General features: G+C 39.5%; 1 protein-coding gene across 1 annotated transcript; it reads right to left on the bottom strand.

Moving 5' to 3' along the window:
* Window positions 1-1,173: 1,173 nt before the first annotated feature.
* Window positions 1,174-18,499, bottom strand: QRSL1 (glutaminyl-tRNA amidotransferase subunit QRSL1). The gene is made up of 11 exons (XM_054062676.1): window positions 18,416-18,499; window positions 17,687-17,846; window positions 16,440-16,538; window positions 14,985-15,081; window positions 13,003-13,179; window positions 10,520-10,695; window positions 10,282-10,394; window positions 8,562-8,754; window positions 8,048-8,165; window positions 4,993-5,198; window positions 1,174-4,516 (listed from the first exon to the last, which is right to left on the bottom strand). The coding sequence occupies exons 1-11, from the start codon at window positions 18,437-18,439 to the stop codon at window positions 4,305-4,307; spliced, it is 1,575 nt and encodes a 524-aa protein (XP_053918651.1). The 5' UTR covers window positions 18,440-18,499; the 3' UTR covers window positions 1,174-4,304.
* Window positions 18,500-18,507: the final 8 nt, after the last annotated feature.

Below are 18,507 nucleotides of genomic sequence, written 5' to 3'. Positions count from 1 at the left end.
ACCAAAATATTCTTTAGATATGTTTATGCTTTTACGGATTTATGGAGATAAATGTATGAAATAGATACTTATGAAGAGAAAGCAAGATAAATACTTCAGCTTCTTCATCACGTATCCTATCTCTCTTCATTTTTCCTCTTCTAAGTCTCTGGCTTCTTGAGTTAGCTACCAGTTCCTATGACACTTAATTCTCCCCCTCTTCCTTGTGTTCTCTGCCTCCTGGTATTTCACAGCTTGCCTGGTCAACCCTTCTACGCTTCTCTGTGCCTCTTCTGAAGAGGTGGCAAAAGAAGCGTCTAGTGCTTTTACTCCACATGCTGCTGGGCAGAGCCTTGCATCCCTTTTGGGATTAGTGTTGGCAAGTAGCAGTTACAACCCTGCAGCTGTTCCAGTTCACAGCACAGTGGTAGCAGGTGTCCGGCTGCTGCCAGCAGTACCCACCAGCTCCCCTCCTGCCCCCTTGTCACTGCACCTTTTAAACCCACCTGCAGCCTTTCAGCCAACGTTTCCTCTGCCCTGTAACTCCAAGCCTTTTTTCTCTCCCAGCACTATGCATCCTTCTGGGGCATCTAACCCTGGAGTCTCTGTTGCCGTCCCAGTTGTTCAAGCTGGCACGGCTGACAGCAACCTGTCCATCAAATACCGTAAACAGTGTGGTGCGGCAGGTCACACAAATCTGTTCACCAACCACCACAGTGACATGCAAAAGCTGTCCCTCTAGCTTAGCAAATTTCTGTTCCCACCACCTTGAAGTCCATATCATCACAAGTGCTGCAGCATTTTCTTGTGACTCTCAACAGTGATTACACTATTATGTGCATATCAGACCATAGCCTGGGCTATAAATCTTCATGCGGGACCAGGCAAAGCCACCTGGCTGGGTTCCTGCTGCTTTCTCTGAATGCCCTGCACTGTTGAGCTAAAGACACCTTTTATCATTGCTCAGCAGTTAGCACGGGAGGATGCCCATGCTGGGTGGGAAGAACAACTTTCTTCTGTTAAAAAAAAAAACAGTTAGCTTGGAATCCCTTAATTGCACCCGGACGTGAGTCAAGCAAAGGTGTGGTTAGCTAATTAACATGATGTCGAGTGGTTTTCATTTCCTGCCTCTAACATTCCTGTAATTGGATACCTTTCCCTTTAGTTGAGAGACATACTGAAAAATAACAAACTTAAATTACACTTTTTTTGCTACTCTAAGTTTTTTTTATTTCCCTACCACTTTTACACGAAAACAGAAATGAACGCCTGAGAACAGAAATGCAGGAATAAAATAGCAGCAGCCAACTTAAATATTGCTTTGAATTTCTCCTTACAATGAGTCTGTTAAGGAGGGTGAGGGAAAACCACATATATGGAAACCACATAAACTGCAACATCAGATTACAGTTGTATTTTAAACATTTTACAGCAAAAGCTCTTAACAATTTTCTTTCAAAAATAACTTTTCCACTATACAATGTCCTTACAGTTTCTCATTACCTGCAGAAAAAATTTTGCCCCCCTAAACATTTCAGCAGATTGCTTGTTTGCTGAAGCTCTAGCTTTCATTTCCTTCAGGAAACACTGAAAGTATCAGGGCTCACTGTGTGCTAAGGTCACACCTAAGCCCTGCTGTGGCTCTGCTGCAATGCCATAAAACTTGCAACTCTATTATTTCAGCAAATTGTTTTTCAAGGCAGCTGTACAAAAGGTTTGTACAGGCAGCGTTTTTTCCCCCCTATTTTTATACCCCCAGACCTGAAATTCCTCTACTTCTGTAGCAAGGGGTTTTGAGAGTCTAATGATCCATCATAAAACTTTACTGTTTATAACTCTGGAGCCGCGACTTGGCACTGGCAGCAGCTGCACAAAGCTCTGCTCAGTTACCCCTCACAACCGCTACATCTAGAGGTAAGCCAGGGTGCTAAGCCACTTCAGGAACTGGTGAGGGACCCCGAGTCAACTACTTTGAAATGGTTTTCTAACATAAAGACAGCAAAAGTCTCTTAGACATCCTTTTACAAAATCTAAGGAACTCTCGCTTACATCCAATTGTTCAATGATAGTGGTTCCCAAGCTCCCACCTCTCGTTTGGTGAAATTCCAGCATTAGATTGGGGGGGGGGCGGGCAGAAAGAACATGAGGTATATGGTCTCAAAAATGCAAAATAACTGAAGTAGGAGCAAGTCAGTAGCCTCATTGGGGCTGCCTTTGAATCTAACAGCCCAGAACTTAAAGTATCTACTCAGGAGTTTTGTTTAGAAGTTTTGAGGCCCATCTTTGAACCAAAGGTTCTAAACTACTAACCTAAAGTTACCAATGCCATGCTACTCAGAGTTGCAGATTGGATGTCCATTTGTCTGGTTTGTACCTTCTCTACTGTATATTTCACTGTATCATTATTCTCTGTTCAGAAATCCACCAACAGAGACAACTCCGAAGGACCTTGTGTCAGAACACCCAATTGCTCTGATCATCTGAATACTCTTTTAGAAGATGCTGGAGATGGGAATCAGAGCCCTGCTTTAAAAAAAAAAAAAAAGTAGTGCAGGTGTAAGAACAGTTCCCCTTCACCTACCTCTCCTCTAGCTCCTTAGGAAACATGGTGTGGGGATCTTCGCCTTGATCCAGTTTTACCATCAGAGTCATCTTAACATTACAGGAAATTTTAAGAGAAAGATTGCTAAGCGTAAGTAGGCATTTCCTCTCCACAGTCAGGATTTTATCTCAAACTCTGGGCAAAAGACATTGAACTTTACTTTTAGAAAGGGCAAGAGGTAGGTCCAGGTTTGGGACCGAACTGCAAATCAAAGGGTTGGCATTCCAAGTATATATCCAGGTATTCCAACCTGGAAAATGGATAATCTCACCGAGAGCTCGAGTCTGCAAGCTGCGAGCTGCTATAAGACAAGATGCATACAGTGACAGTATGATTAGAGCATACCTAAATAATTGAACAAGACAATAGTGAAAGTAGTCTGTTGGGACCCTCACTTCATCATCACTCAATAACAGAAAGCAATTTCCTCAAAGACTGTTCTATGAAAAAAAAAGCGAGATAGCATCAGACTAGAAACAAGGTGTATCTTGATTTTTAACATGTAAAATAAAAGATTAATTTTACTTTTTAAATTTTAGTCATCTATGATTTTTAATCATGCACCATTTTAATTCTGTGGGAAAGGTATCAGAATAGCTCACCTTGGGGTGTGAAAAATTCACCAATTCATTTGCAATTTCCAGAAATAAGGTGATTTTCTTTATATAGAGGTGACACTACAGTCGAAAACAAGACTTCACCAGCAAGATTCTATATGTTATCACATCAAACTACATCTCTACCATTTTCCCCATCCTACACTTTTTACATCTATGTATGTTATAGACTATGACTGAAAGCGTATCTGATGCAGAAACCAATCTACAAATTTAATCCTTCACACTTTTTCAACTTTAAAAATGGAAACTACAGCATTCACAACAGGCCCCTAGTTGTTAAGTAGGTCTTCCGGTCTGCCAACATTATGGTTTGGAAATCTGTTTCAAATTACTACTGTGTTTACTGACTGCCCATGAAGGAATAGGTGGTGTTACTCTTGTGGAGAGTTACACTGAAGATAATTTCTTTTCTAGCAAGTGTTCATTTTAGGCGTTGATTATAAAGAAATTATATAGAAGGAAGAAGATAACTACTCAAGGACTACTAGGCTTCTTTCCCCAAAAGAAATTTGGAATTCATCATTCTTACAACAGATGTAACCAAAGTAATCTTCGAGCTTTGTAAACCTGGAGGTTACTTCACCTCCTGCGTGAGTTTGCTAGAAGTAGGGATTATTTTTTAATATTATTTTGTTTTTACATGAATTCTCTCTATGTTATTTCCTTGTCCACCTTTGTGTTTACCTGTTAGTGAACAGATCTTTGATACCTATGTTCCATTACAGCTTGTCTGGTTGTTGCCATTAAGAGTCTATGCTCCACAAGGAAACCAACTCTAGCAACCATGCAATTTTCACACCAAAGTTCAGATTCTTTCATGGGCCAGATATCTTGAACACCTTTGGGAATGGAAAAAAGCAGCTCCACATTAGATACATAATTTCAATTTTTAATATCTGTTAGAGATGGTTCCTAATAATGCAGACATGTTTACTTAATAATTTATTTTGTCTTAATTACACAGTAACAACCTGTCATGATTCCATCCTGCATTATTGAATACGGTCTTGTTAATATGGATTATTATATCTGCAAAAGATAATTAACTGCAGGAATGCATTTTTACATCACCCCCACGGCTTTCTTGCATTATCTGTCCCACGTTATGAAAAAGAAGCAGATTTCTGATGCTGAAAGACACCATGATCAAGCCTCTTCACTTCTTCTAGCTGGATCATTGGAAATTTTACTTGTTTTTCAAACCATTTGGCTATGGTGAGAAGCTGCTTCTCCTGGAATGAACGTCCAATGAACTGAAGCCCAACTGGCAAGCCTTTCTCTGAAAGAGCTGTAGGAACACTTACGGCTGGCAGTCCTGAAAGAAAAAAAGATACTTGTGCAAAGACGTACTATTAAAACAAATCCAGTTGGAGTCATTTTTGTAACAATTCTAAGAGAACCAGAAAAAAATTACGTAGAGGAAAAAGACTAGTTAAAATAATTCAAGTCAATGAACTAAGGATACTGCTAAGTGATCACAAGGAATTAATTAGAGTGATTTTTTTAAAGACAGCATCCTCTGAAAACATAATCAGCTCTCCCTAGAAAGATATTTCAGTCTCTGGAACTTGAATGGATTCATCTTACCTGCAGCCTGCATTCAGATTCAAGGTGCTCCACATTAAAATTCAGTCTTAAATTTTAAAGCATTTAATAAATAAACTATCTCATACTTGGTTATGACTGTAAGATGTACAGCACAGGGGTGAAATATCTTGATTCTATAGAAGAGGTTAAACAGCTGAAGGGAATGGCAGGGGAAAATATAGTTGAATTCTTGTCCCTACACACCAGCCATGTTTGCAGCTTGTGTCAGGATGTCATCTTGTGTGCTGCGAGTTCTGTTGTCTTCTTTGATGAACTCCATATATGGTACTGCATCACTCAGAGTGGTAGGAGTGAGTAAAATATCAACACCACTCCTGAAAACTTTCACAAAGTCATTGGCAATGAGACGTCTGACTTTCTGCGCCTTGATAAAGTAATTCTCATAGTTCCTAGAAACAAATAAAGACATAACGATTTCTTAGTTACCATACAAAAGACAAGCACAATGTTCCTTTCAGCTAAAAGACAAACACTAGTACTTGAGTTTTTGATATACCACAAGCTTAGTCATCAAACATGGGGTTTATGCTCTCATTGCAATGAAGCTGTCAGAGAAGGAAGAGATGAGGGCATACTGCTGAAGAAACGTGGAGGGAAAACAAAACCCTAGTTTACAATAATTAACTAAAAATGAAAACAACATTTTCATTCTGAAACTAAACTGTGTATCGAATTTCACTACAGGGCAGCACAGCAAAGCCTAGAAACAATAAGGACTAAGCAGGCCCAGAACACAGACATTAATCATTTAGGATTCAATCCAGAAAGATACATAAAGCATGTGAAAAAGTCCCATCATCTGTGGTGGACTCCAAATGGACTTAAAACTATGTATGTGTTTGTAGTGTACCTTATCTCTCCCTAAGCCTTTTTTCTCATCTAAGCATGTGGTCTGTGAATTTCTAAACCGTCCTTACACAATCCTGAAGCAGAAACAAATGTGTCAGATTTATGTCTATTGCTCCTTTCAACTTCATATGCAGAACTGCTATATGTGGAATACTTAAATTCAGAGATCAGTTTCAAAAGTAATTGCCATCTAAAACCATAGTTATTAAAAAAAAGGGGATGAGCGGAATATAAACCACTGCTACATGCCAGAGTGTTTGCACATAACTAAAACTACCCAAAAGCCACTTTGTCAGAGTAATCTAAAGATCAGGATTCTGAAAAACTTCTGTTAAAGTTATTATAATCAATAGTAAACAGTAGATTCAAGACAAGAAATTGCACCATGAGAATTAGTCCTTCTCCTACAATCATTCCTGAAATCATTCTAGCTGTTAACTTCAGAAAGCCCCTAAGCACCACATCTACCCATCTTTTAAATACATGCAAGGATGGTAACTAAACTACTTCCCTGGGCAGCCTGTTCCAATTCTTGACAATGCCTTTTGGTGAAGAAATTTTTCCTAAACCTCCCCTGGCATAATGTGAGGCCATTTCCTCTCGTCCCATCACTTGTTACTTGGGAGAAGAGACCAACGCCCACCTTGCTATATTCTCCTTTCTGGTAGTTGTATACAGTGGTAAGATCTTCCCTCAGCCTCCTCTTCTCCAGGCTAAAAAATCCCATTTCCCTCAGCCACTCCTCGTAAGACTTGTGTTCCAGCCTCTTCATCAGCTACACTGTCCTTCTCTGGACACACTTCAGCACCTCAATGTCTTTCTTGTAGTGAGAGGCCCCAAACTGAACACAGTATTTGAGATGTAGACTCACCAGCATGAAGTACAGCGGCACTATCACTTACTGCTGGCCACGCCATTTCTGACACAAGCCAGAATGCTATTGGCTCTCTTGGCCACCTGGGCACACTGCTGGCTCATATTCAGTCAGCTGTCAACCAGCATCCCAGGTAGTTTTCCACTGGGCAACTTTCCAGCCACTCTTCCCCAAACTTGTAGCATTGCATGGGGTTGTTGTAGCCCAGTTGCGGGACCTGAGACTTGACCTTGTTGAACCCAACGCAGTTGGCCTCAGCCTATTGCTCCAGCCTGTCCAGCTCCCTCTGGCAGATGAACACTCCTGCCTAACTTGGTGTTGTCTGCAAACTTACTGAGGGTGCACTCGATCCCCTCATTTAGATTACTGATATTAAACACAACTTCCTGAACAATCACCTAGTTATTCTGCAGATTTCAAAAGCAAGATGAAAACAATCAGTAAGACACAACATTTGCAGGAGACACAGATGTTTTTTCTCTACTATTTATTCTAAGAATGCATTCTTAACCCTGGGTTCTGTTCTTCAAAAGTAATTTACAGTGAACGGGAACAGGACTCTCCAGCTCATTCTTGATGGAAGTCAATTGTATATTCCTTCACAGAAGAGTGAACTACACGAATTTTAAAGCAGCCTTACGAAAGCTGATCTGGGCACTTGAAAGAGCACACTTGGCAGGAATATCAGCATTCCATAAAAGTGAGTTGTTACATACTGACTGACAACAGTCCCGCTTCTGAGAGCAACTAGGAGTCCCATCTGATGAATACTCTTGCTGACAGAGCTCTTTCTGTAGCGCACTTGCTTTGAGACTGATTACATGACTAATATTTTTGTTAGTATCTGAACAAATTAAGACAGAGAAAAACAGCACTTTTACTAAAATAAATTAGGACTGTTAGATAATGATTGAAAAACAACAAAAGAAGTTTATCCAGGCACCAGCTTCTCTACATGTGCCGTACAAAAACCTGTCTCCTGGAAAGACATCAGTTCGCTACCTTTGCCAATGCCTCCCTTTCCCTGTGCAATGAGGCAAAGAGCTATAGTTAATTTAATTGCCATATCTTCTGGCTTTCTCTAGAAGACCTCACTAGAACGTACCAGCAGTTTTCCTATGCAGTTTTAATGGGATTAACAGCTACAGAATGTTTAACGCTATGACAGTAACGGCTTCAGTATGACTTCAATGTCATACAACAGAAGAGGTTTCTTTATTATTTTATTTCTTTATTATTTTAACTAATGGATGTCAATAATATGCTGGTAGGAGGAAAAAAATTAAAATCACTGAGTTGTTTTACTTACTTAATTCAGGAGGCTTACTGGAAGGCTAAGGGAAAACATTTTCATTAATTATTAACAGTTTACTAGCTATTATATAGCTAAAGCAATAACAACAATACAAGCATCTATTAGTGTAAGGATGACTTTTTTTTTCATGTCACAATGAGCAATTAATCAACATCTGCTTAAAAAAATAGCAAATTTGAGTTTCAACATGTTCCACTTACTGTTTCAACAAAAAATAGTTTCCTGATAGAATTCTTCCTCTTACAACGTCATTAAACCCTTCTCGTCGTGTTGCAGCATACATACTTTCTGTGGACTCATTCATGTCAGAGCGGTGTCCTGAAGAGAAAAACCAGTTTGGAAATTAATACTTTTTGTAATCCTTAAGACTTAACAACGTATGGTAATGTTATACATAGTAATACGATAGCCACTGTTTGCTGTAGTCTGACATGCTACTGTTCAGGAATAAAAATGAAGTATATTCTTGCTTTATTACAGAACTATTAACTAGATTTTAAATCCAGACATTTCCATGTCCAGAAGTGAAAGATATTAAAATATGCATTAATTTACTTATTTTTATTTGGGCAGGGGTTTTACTCTATTCCATCCTGGAGAAATAAAACCAAACACTCAACCATGAAAAACATTATCTATCAAAACTAATAATTTTTAATGGCATCCAGCTATGTTTCTGTTGTCGGAGAAGAGAAGTTTTTTCAAAGGCCTTACCGTATTCCAGTCCATCAAATCTGGCCATATTTGATGCCACTTCTGCTGTGCACAGCACATGATAGCAGACAATTGAGTAACGAGTGTGCGGTAGACTCACTTCAATTACTTTAGCACCTGCATCCTTAAAGAGGTCAGCAGCCTTTGACCAAAGAGCCAGAATTTCACTAGAAAGCCCTGGTGCATGATATTCCTTCAAGAAAAACAAGAAGGGGAGTGATTTTACATACTGGTTTACTTCTAATGGCAACCAAAATGCAAATACTCTTTGCTAAAAATACATTGAAACTATTTCTTCACCACGATACGATTTAAAGTACTTATTAAAGCATCTGGCATCTACTAAATATTATACAGGCAAGCAGTATTAAATTAACAGTATTCAGCCTTCTTATGAATATGTTCATCCCAGTAAGACCAACCACATAACACAGACCATGAAATTTCACCAGTTTCTTCTGAAGAAGAAATTATCCAGTTATCCACTTGTTTGCCTATTCATGGAGACTATATTGCACTGCTCTGCAGTTTCTGGTAGAAACTCAAAATCTTAATACTAGGGCTACTGTGAGTGGGAAAGATAAAAGGAAATTATGGCCACAGCACATCAGTCGCAACTGGCATGAAACAAACAAAACATCCCACCAAAGAAGAACCACAATCAAGAGGCTGGGAGAAGACTTAGAAAAACTCAGTTCCTGTTAAAGAGCTAAGTTAAATATATTCTATTAAAGTTCCCTATTTTCGAAGATATTTGCTTTAGTTCTAACCCACAATTTTAGAGTCATAATACTGTGTGATTTCTGAGTAGCTGTTACCCCCTGTTTAATATACACATTTATCTGTTTAGGATAATCTGTAGCAGTGGAAAACAACTGTCCAAATGAACAATTAACCAATACCACTATTTTAGATCTATGCAAATCTAAACAGTACGCAGCCAGTTAATTTTCTAGGCATACATTTTTTTTGCATTTTGCAGATCCTAAATCATTAATTCATCAGTAGACGTCTCTGTTTATCAAATTAAATCTTTCAGCATACCTGTTCTAGCACACAGTCAAACATCTAGAAACAAATCAATAAAAGTTATTCATACTGTCTCTTTGAAGGCAGTCTTTACTAAATTATAATTGGCAATTAAAAATATGCTGAAGTTCCAAATGCTCTGCTTATGTCCTTATAGTTACAAACACAACTGAATTGCATGCATCAGAAGCCACATCACAGTGTCTTTCAATCCCTACCAGGACTCTGCAAATCACAGCTCCTTGTGCCTCTCAATTGCCTTTAAAATTCTGCTTCGTTTTACCATAGTGCCATTTAGACAAGTATCTTAAAGCACTGCACAATCAGCACTAACCTCATTGTACGAGAAGGCACTAAGAGCAACTTGTTTGTGGTTATACAGGTGACTGACAAAAGAGCAACAGGGAGAGTCAAGAACTGAAGTTCCCCATTTCTTTTGGAACTTCCAAACAGTGCTTCCCACAACGATGACAAAATGTTTCAGATGAAGCATAAACATATGCTCACCTCAAACTGCCTGCACAGGCAACAGAGCACATACTGCTCTTTCCCAGGAGCTGGTCATACTGTCTTCACTGTTTTAAACCAAGAAAGACTGGGAGATGATGGGCAAGAAACAAGTTTTTTGGTTTTTGTTAAGTGTCCTATTTGCTGTTCCTGTCCACAATTACTGACCGCATTTAAATGTTACCTTTGGAATTCCTATTGAGAGCTTGCTAACATCAGTCAAATCAGGCAGTTCAAAGGGCATAAAGTTATCCTGAATCGTGGTAGAGTCTTTAGGATCATGTCCAGCAATTGAACCTGAAATATGACATGACATACAAAGAACAGAAAAATGTACATTGGGTAGCCAGAATTCAATTTGCTTTGAGACAGCATTGTAGACAAAGATATGTAGTAGACAAAGACACAGAAAGTAACAATACCTAACACAACTGCTGCATCATCCACACATCTCGTTAGGATTCCTGGTACATCCATGGAGTTCACTAGAGGAATGAGACCATGTCGAGAGATCAGTCCATATGTTGGCTTTAAACCTACTACACCACAGTGAGCAGCAGGGTTTCTGGTAGATCCTCCTGTGTCTGACCCTAAGGCTCTATGGTTTCAAAAGGATTATTATTAGTAAAATAATTCATAACATTTCCAAATAATAAAAATGTATGGCTTTAAGATGCAGAGATTTAAAAACACGTGAATTCTCCCAGATTAGAAGTCATAATCACACAGCCTAAATTTCAGTCTGCTCCCTATGCCTACAATTTTTTATCTGTTCTCTTGTTTTTCTCAGAGCCTCCGAACTGGTCATCAGGAAACCCCAGTTCCCTCCACAAAGCAGAGGCAGACAGGCAGAATTTAGGCCATCTGAATATGGCCCTAAATATCTACTTCTATCTTCTCACTTCATCTGTTCCAATTATGTGGACCTCAAAAGATAGGTTTCACATGATTTAGCGTACAATTTTCAGACACTGATACCTTCTTCATTCGGTTGCCAACGTACTATGAAGCAGCATTTTCCAGTATCTGAATGAATAGCAACATAGTACGCTTTTTGCTCCTAATAACAGGGCACACTTTTCGAAGTCTAGGATGCTTTTCCGTTTCCAAATCCACAAAGCACAGCATCAGAACACCCAGTTTAGAGTAGTCCAGGAATATGTTTAGATCATACTGTGCTTTCTTTTAAGTTTTTTTTTTTTTTTAATTGTTCTTTCATAGGTAAACCTTGTTCTTTCTAAACTGCAATTTTTGTTTCAAAAACTGGAATGGAATTGGAAATTCATATTGAAATGAAACCTGCTCTTCTCTTGGTTTCCATAATTTTAACTCAAGCACCATTTAAAAAATAAAACAGCTTTCATCTAAATCCTTGCCAAAAATAAATTAAACTTCACAAGGAGATACAGTTTTATTGAAGCAGGCATGTGACTTTTCCCATAGGCATTTGTTTCTGAGATTGCTAAACCAATTCAGTTAACTTTGCTGAAGTGGATTTTTTTTCAAAGCTTTTGTGTTGATATAAAACATCCTCAATTTTTTTACCATTTCTGTACAGAAAAATCTCAAACTGAAGAGAGAAAGCAGCATTCCTGATGTTTGAAAGAAACTAATAAGTGGATATACAATAGGTTATAAGCAATAAAATAGCTAGACAAAATACTTCCCTGATACAAATACAAAGTGCTGAGCAGTGTAAAATGGGAGATCAGCACACCTAGCAACATAAGAGAAGGTGCCAGACTATGTCAGGATCAGGCCATTCTGGCTCAGGACAAGGGCCAGCAGTTCTTGATAATGGCTGCACTGAGCTCGGTTTCAACAATGTTAAAATGTTGAGTGTACTACATCCTAGCAAAGGGCAATGAGATGAAGACAGGTATGATTGAAAAAAAAATCATAAAATAAATTGAGTTTTGTATATAAAACCAAATTTTTTTAAAAAAATATGGTATCAGTGTTAGCAAATAAATATTTTAACAATAAAATAGATGCTTATAACATAGTCTATGGGTAAACAGGGACACAGTAATTAAAGAGCATTCTTAAACACGTTCCAGCTAAAAGAACAACTGAAATTATCTTCTATGAAATGTGCTGCATTATGTAGCTCTAAAAACTGCCTAAAATGAAAGGTGTAAAGTTTTAAGGATCAGATTTCTATTAACAATTTTATGGGGAAGATAGTATTCAGACAACTGATTTGTTAAACAGTGTGTTGCTATTCCATGCAGATAATAACTGTTCAAAAAAAAAAAATCCAGCTTGTTTAAATTCCTTTAAAAAAACCCAAACCCAACAAGACCCTAAAAACTTAAAATTGTCTTCTAACTTTCTAAACCAGACAAGACTGTAATATCTCTGTGGTAAGTACCTGTGTATCCCTTTGTTAACTTAGGGATTTGAAAGCTTTTAGATCCCAAACGTAATGTATTATTACAAAACCCTGCTATAAAAACAAGTAGGGGAGGAAAGATGACTATACTGTAAGAAATCAAGGGATCTCCTCCTCTGCTGAATTACATTCTTAGCGTTCCTTTGTGGAATACGCTTACCAAAGAAGAGAATGTGTAACAAACCCCCTGTTCATTTTAGAAGAGTATGTGGGAATAACAATAAAATTGTAATTCCTTTACTGCCATTATCATTTTGTTTCACACAGTGTAAAGTGGCCATATCAGCGTGCTGAGTAACACTCAAAATGAATAAGCCTACATTTGCTCACGTGGATTCACTCTGGTTTCATGCTATTCCATAAATAAACTAGAGATGCTGAAATAAATTCCTGCATGTCAGTGCGAATAACCCTCCTACTTCAAACTAGATTATGAGAAAATTATAAAGTTAAAACCTTGCAATATATTTTGAGACATTTAATAAAAAGCAATTTTAGAAAGGCTCTTACGCAAAACACGTGAAAGATGACACAGCAGCCGCGCTGCCTCCTGAGCTCCCTCCCGTTATTACCCAGTTAGACTCTTCATCTTCTGAATGGGATTTTGAGACAGATTTTTCCTTGTACTGTCTTGAATAACTCCAGGGATTTCTGACTGGTCCAAATACCCCATCCGTACTCCCAGATCTATGACAGTCAGACAGGACAAATACAGACAGAAGTGACACACTGCATTCACCAGTATTTTCTTCGTTATCCAATTCCTCACCTTTCATCATAGCAAATTCAATTTCAACACAAAAAGACTGGTGTATGTAAATCCTTGTGCAGTCAACTTCAACGTCAACCAAAACTGTAAAGTTTATAGACCTTTATCCCTTTCTGACACAGAATCTGTACTCATGCCTCTTCCTAACTTCTGCTAATGCCTCTGAAAATAATGTAATCACAAAACCACAAAACTGATTTAAGCTATGAAACAGTAAAGCTCCAAGTCTGCTTCAAAAGGAAGATCTTCTGGTTTTCCAACCCTGCATTTGGAAAAGGCAAAAGAAGATGACCACCGTCTTGTGGCAAACCATGCTACTAGAGTAGGGGGAGGGGAAAGCCCTGCAATAGCAGGAACAAGCACTTCTCTGTAAATAACTATTACTCACTCTATAATCCTCTCCTGAGGTCAGTTTGCTGGTTTAGAGTGTTCGACTGGCTTCTCAGAAACTGGTTTCAGTCAGCTTGTGGTCACCTAAGCTGCCACCAGGTTTGGGGCTGTGAGGTACTTTCCTCCTTCCTCTCAAACTCCACCATAGGTTTCCTCTGACTCCAGGGTGCCAATGTTATCAGCCAAACCATCAGACAGAGTGGGCAGTTGACACAGCAGGTAAAAACTAACCTTACTGAGACATCATTACTTTTGAGCTGGATCAGTTCCCTGACCAAACTCATGGTGCAGCCTCTGCCTTTGGTTTAGGTAAAACAAAATCAAAACCAAACAGCATATTTTAAATACTTATGTGGTTAGGCACTTTGAAAGCAATTCTAAATCTTTAAGTACGATAGTGTTTGTAATATTGTACATCTTCGTGTATGCACTATTTAACTGACTAGAGACAGTCAACAACTGATCAGGTTGCATCTTACATGCAAAAAACTACGTAATGTTATCTACACCTGAACTATACCGACCACTACTTTATTACCAAGTCCTTTGTTTGGCAGAATAACTGCAAAACAACAAGAATATGTGCAAAGTCTAGAGGGCTGACAGCAAAAAGAACATACAGATACTTGGTCTGTAAAATGAAAGAAAATAAATAAGCAGCAAAGGGCAGAGTGAAGTTGACTAAAGTCATAGGTAATTAATTTTCCAGACCCAGTTGCAGTGACAGAGACTCCCCTCTCTAATGGCCTAATGCTGTTCCCTGCTATAGCCTGGCTGCCTTCACTGATTTGCTGGAGAATCAATTTGTGAGAGCATTTTCTAACGGACTCCTGACAAAAAGTCTCTGACATTAGCTTAGGTAATTTAAAGTGTTCCTCTAGATTATCCTGTTTGCAGTAAATCAGGGACTACTCATACAAATTACTCCAGTGGCCAACTGGCAGAGGCAGTGACTGCCATCAAGGGCATAATAATTAGCTAAAGGCAATAAACACCAGTAAGGAGAGAGAAAAAGGCAGCTTAATTGCTAACACTTCTGTACCTGGAAGAAGCCTGCTTGTCCTTGGCCTTCTGCAAAGGCTGTGCCACTTCCTCCCCCTCAAAATCAGATATAGTCAAACCCTATGTTCAGAAAACTCAGCATTCATATCATTTACACCACATAAATGCTCAGAGAGGAATTCATGCAAGTCTACATACTCTTCATGGGTTAGTATTCATTACTTTCTAACCTTACAGAAAGAGGAGTTAAGGATAACAGGTAGATCAGACCAGATGGTGTGCATTCTATTTAATGTGCAATCACACATTAAAAATAATAAACATCACTCACCCCATTGCAAATTCATCTAGGTTTGTTTTTCCTAAAAGCACAGCTCCCTGATCCAGTAATTTCTGAACTACTGTAGCATTGTAAGGAGAAATATAACCTGAAAACAATCAGAACAATTGAAGAATGATTGGTGAGATACAGCTGCTTTTTAGAAGTAGCTACACTGAACACTTCAAAGTTGTCATTATTTGTGCACAAGAATTGACAGTTTACAGAGCCAAAATTTTGCCTTAAGGCAAAATTAAGATAACATGAGTAATTTCCAAAATTCAGCATATGCTAAGGCTTCAAATAAACAAGTTACCACAAGGGTAGCAAAGTACCGCATTCAGCTAATTTGCAGGAACTGCCTAAAATCAGAAGAAATAAGAAACTTTAAAGAAAAGTGCTAAACTATCTTGAATTATGTTCCATTACCATGAGATAAAGGAGCACACGGTGAAGCATAAGCTGAAATACAAACTCGCTATCCTGTGATCAAATGTGTGCACCCTTGACTACTTCGACCTTACATAAAATAGAATGAGAACCATGACACTTAAATTAAGATCTCTAGGTAGCAACCAACTCCTTTTGTGAATACTGACAGAGGTTTCCCTGCCCTCAAAAGAAACAAAGACAACATCACTCCTAATACGCTCAACCATAATATTGCAATCAATCACAATGGATCTAAGAATGTACTTTAAGGAAAAGCATCTCAGGCTATAAAAAGTTTAAAATGGCAAAGTTCCGTTTTGTTTCTTCTGCTACTAAACACCTCCATAATCAGACTAGGGTTTTGCTAATTTACTTGAACTATCTTCCACAAAACTTTTCAGTTTTACTTTGAGGAGAATAAAACAGATACAGGAAAGGTTTTCTACATTTGCTTTTACTATGCAAAAATTCCAACACCTTGAAAACATCCATGGCATATTAACAGAAACAATAAGCTTAGGAAATTTCAAAAAATTAAAAAAGCCTTAGAGAACACATCTGTATATCAGGAATATAGAGAAAAGAATTGTTAATGCCTACTCCTCCCATAGCCATATTAAAAAGCTACTTAAGTCAACAGTTCTCAACAGAACAAAAAAAAAGGACTTTGGATTTTGCTAGACAGAACAGCAGCAAACAGTACTGACTGCTCTTGTGTAGGCCTAAAAGTAATGTGAAGCAAAACGTGAAATATAGAACAATTCTATTTAGCGTATGTGCTATAATAAACATTGTGTCATTAGAAGTCTATAACTATATGAATAAAAGAGATAATGTGCTTACACAAGAAAAAAATGCATCTGTAATACCAGATGAGCTTGGCAGAAAAAATTAAATAAACAGATTTTCTCAAATGAGTTCCTTCATTTTTTGAAAATATTTAGTTTTCTCAGAAACTCCACTCTATAAACCCTCCACAAAAAAAGCTCAAGCTCTGAAATGAGATCTGTTTTTACTTTAAAAGCTCTACTTTACCTTTTAGCATGTTTGATGCACATGTTGTCTCAATGCCAGCTGTATTAAAGTTGTCTTTTACTGAAACAGGAATTCCATCTAGAACACCCAGTGGCTGACCTACATTAGGAATTATTACAAAGACAACAGCAATTAAAGCAAAGTGTCCTATATGTATAGTCTTCTCATCAATTACAATTTATTTTACATGTCCCTTCGGGTGTTTATTGGAAGCAAGAACACTATCCACTTAGCATTTGATGGTGGTAAGTTACATTTTCAAGAACCGCCTTCCATTCTATGTCCAGTGCTGAGCATTCTGCCCGTCCCAGACTTCACCCTGCAGAGGGGAGCTCTGCAAACGTGTCTAAGCCCATAAGACAGGCAGCTGCTTTTATACAGGTTAGGTAACACAGAGGAGTGCTCATCCCTTCAAATGTGACCATGCAATGTGTATTTCAGCCATAGGTGCTGCCTAAATCTACTCCATCCCTAGGCTGGGAGCCATAAATTCTGTCTCCCTGAAACGTAGATGTGCTCTAAAAAAAATTACTGAAGTAAAGAAAGTCTTCCCTAGGTGATTGATTCATCCACCACCCAGCAAAAAAAATAATTTAAAATGCCTTTGTCAGGAAGCAAAACACTTCAGATGGCAATTCTCAAGCTGTCAGAGGACAGCAAGTATCACCCAGGAAGAAAAAAAAAAATAAAAAATCCCTTTTTCTGTCTTCTAGTAAAAGAAAATGAGGAGGGTAAACCTCTAAATGCTGCAGATGACAGGATTTAATGCTGTTCACCAACTCACAACCCCAGTTAACAAAGTTGCTTTATTTTCATTTGCTTCCTTAATTTAAAACGTGGTAAACTGAGCCTGATGTTTGTCCACATGAGCCAACAGGCCCGCAAATGACCAGTGCATCTTCCTGGGCACAGTAACTGCTGGCTACCCAATTTAAATAAACTGCTGAGGGAAAGACCAGGCAACCAGCAGCAGCGCTATCCAAGAAGCGCAGCGCCCGATTAATCTACCGTCCTTGCCTAGTTTGGTCCAGATTTTGCCTTTGTCTATTTAACCAAATAAGCTACTGGCTACTAAGCATGCCCTCACAAGTGTGAGCCCACTGAAGCTACAACCACAATCCTCATCCTGTAACAGCCCAGCGAGCAGCGCAGACACCTGCTTTAAGAAGAAAAGTTGCTTCCTCTAACACAAAGAGTTCTTCCCCAAGGGTTCTCTAAGGACTAATGCCAAGTGGGAGCAAACATACCTCTTCTGTATCTTTTCTCTGATTCTTCAGCTTGCTTCAAAGCGGTTTCTTCTGCTACCGTAATGTATGCATTAAGGAACTTGGTGCTTCTGATGAGAGCAAGACACCTCTGGCAGAGCTGGGTCGGGGTGACCTGACCTTCCTTCAATGCCACCGACACCTGCAAGTGCACCCCCTTTTCATGGCACCCTGCTGAGAGCAACCACTTTGGGGTGCGCAGGGTTCAAAGCACCATCCCTGCTGCTTTGGGAAGGAACCCATGGGAAGGGGTCGCCGCGGCCGCTCCCCACTGCCATGGGGCACCGGGAGGGGACATCGCATGTAGTGCATGTAGTGACAGGACAACGGGGAATGGCTTTAAATTGGTAGAGGGAAGACTTAGACTGGACATGAGGAAGAAGTTCTTCGCAAAGTGGGTGATGAGGGACAGGTCGCCCAGAGAGGTTGTGAATGCCCCATCCCTGGAGGTGTTCAAGGCCAGGTTGGCTGGGGCTCTGAGCAGCCTGGTCAGTGGGAGGTGTCCCTGCCCGTGGCAGGGGGGTTGGAACTGGATGGGCTTTAAGGTCCCTTGCAACCCGAACTATTCTGTGACTGTATGATACGGCGATGACAACGACTATCCCGATCCTCCTCCCGAGCCCCCCCCGCTCCCGCTCCCGCTCCCGCTCCCGCTCCCCCTCTATCCCTCCCCACTCCCTCCCGGCTCACGGGGCGGCGCGCGCCGCTCACCTCGCGCAAGGAAGCGCGCAGCATCGCTCCCCCCTCCGCGCCCCTCCCGCCCCGCTTCACGCGCCGCGCCCCCGCCCACCGGGCGCCGCCAT

This window comes from Cuculus canorus, chromosome 3, assembly GCF_017976375.1.
Source record: "Cuculus canorus isolate bCucCan1 chromosome 3, bCucCan1.pri, whole genome shotgun sequence".
Classification (NCBI taxonomy): domain Eukaryota; kingdom Metazoa; phylum Chordata; class Aves; order Cuculiformes; family Cuculidae; genus Cuculus; species Cuculus canorus.
Note: the sequence above shows the minus strand (reverse complement) of the source record. Positions and strands in the feature narration are given on the sequence as shown.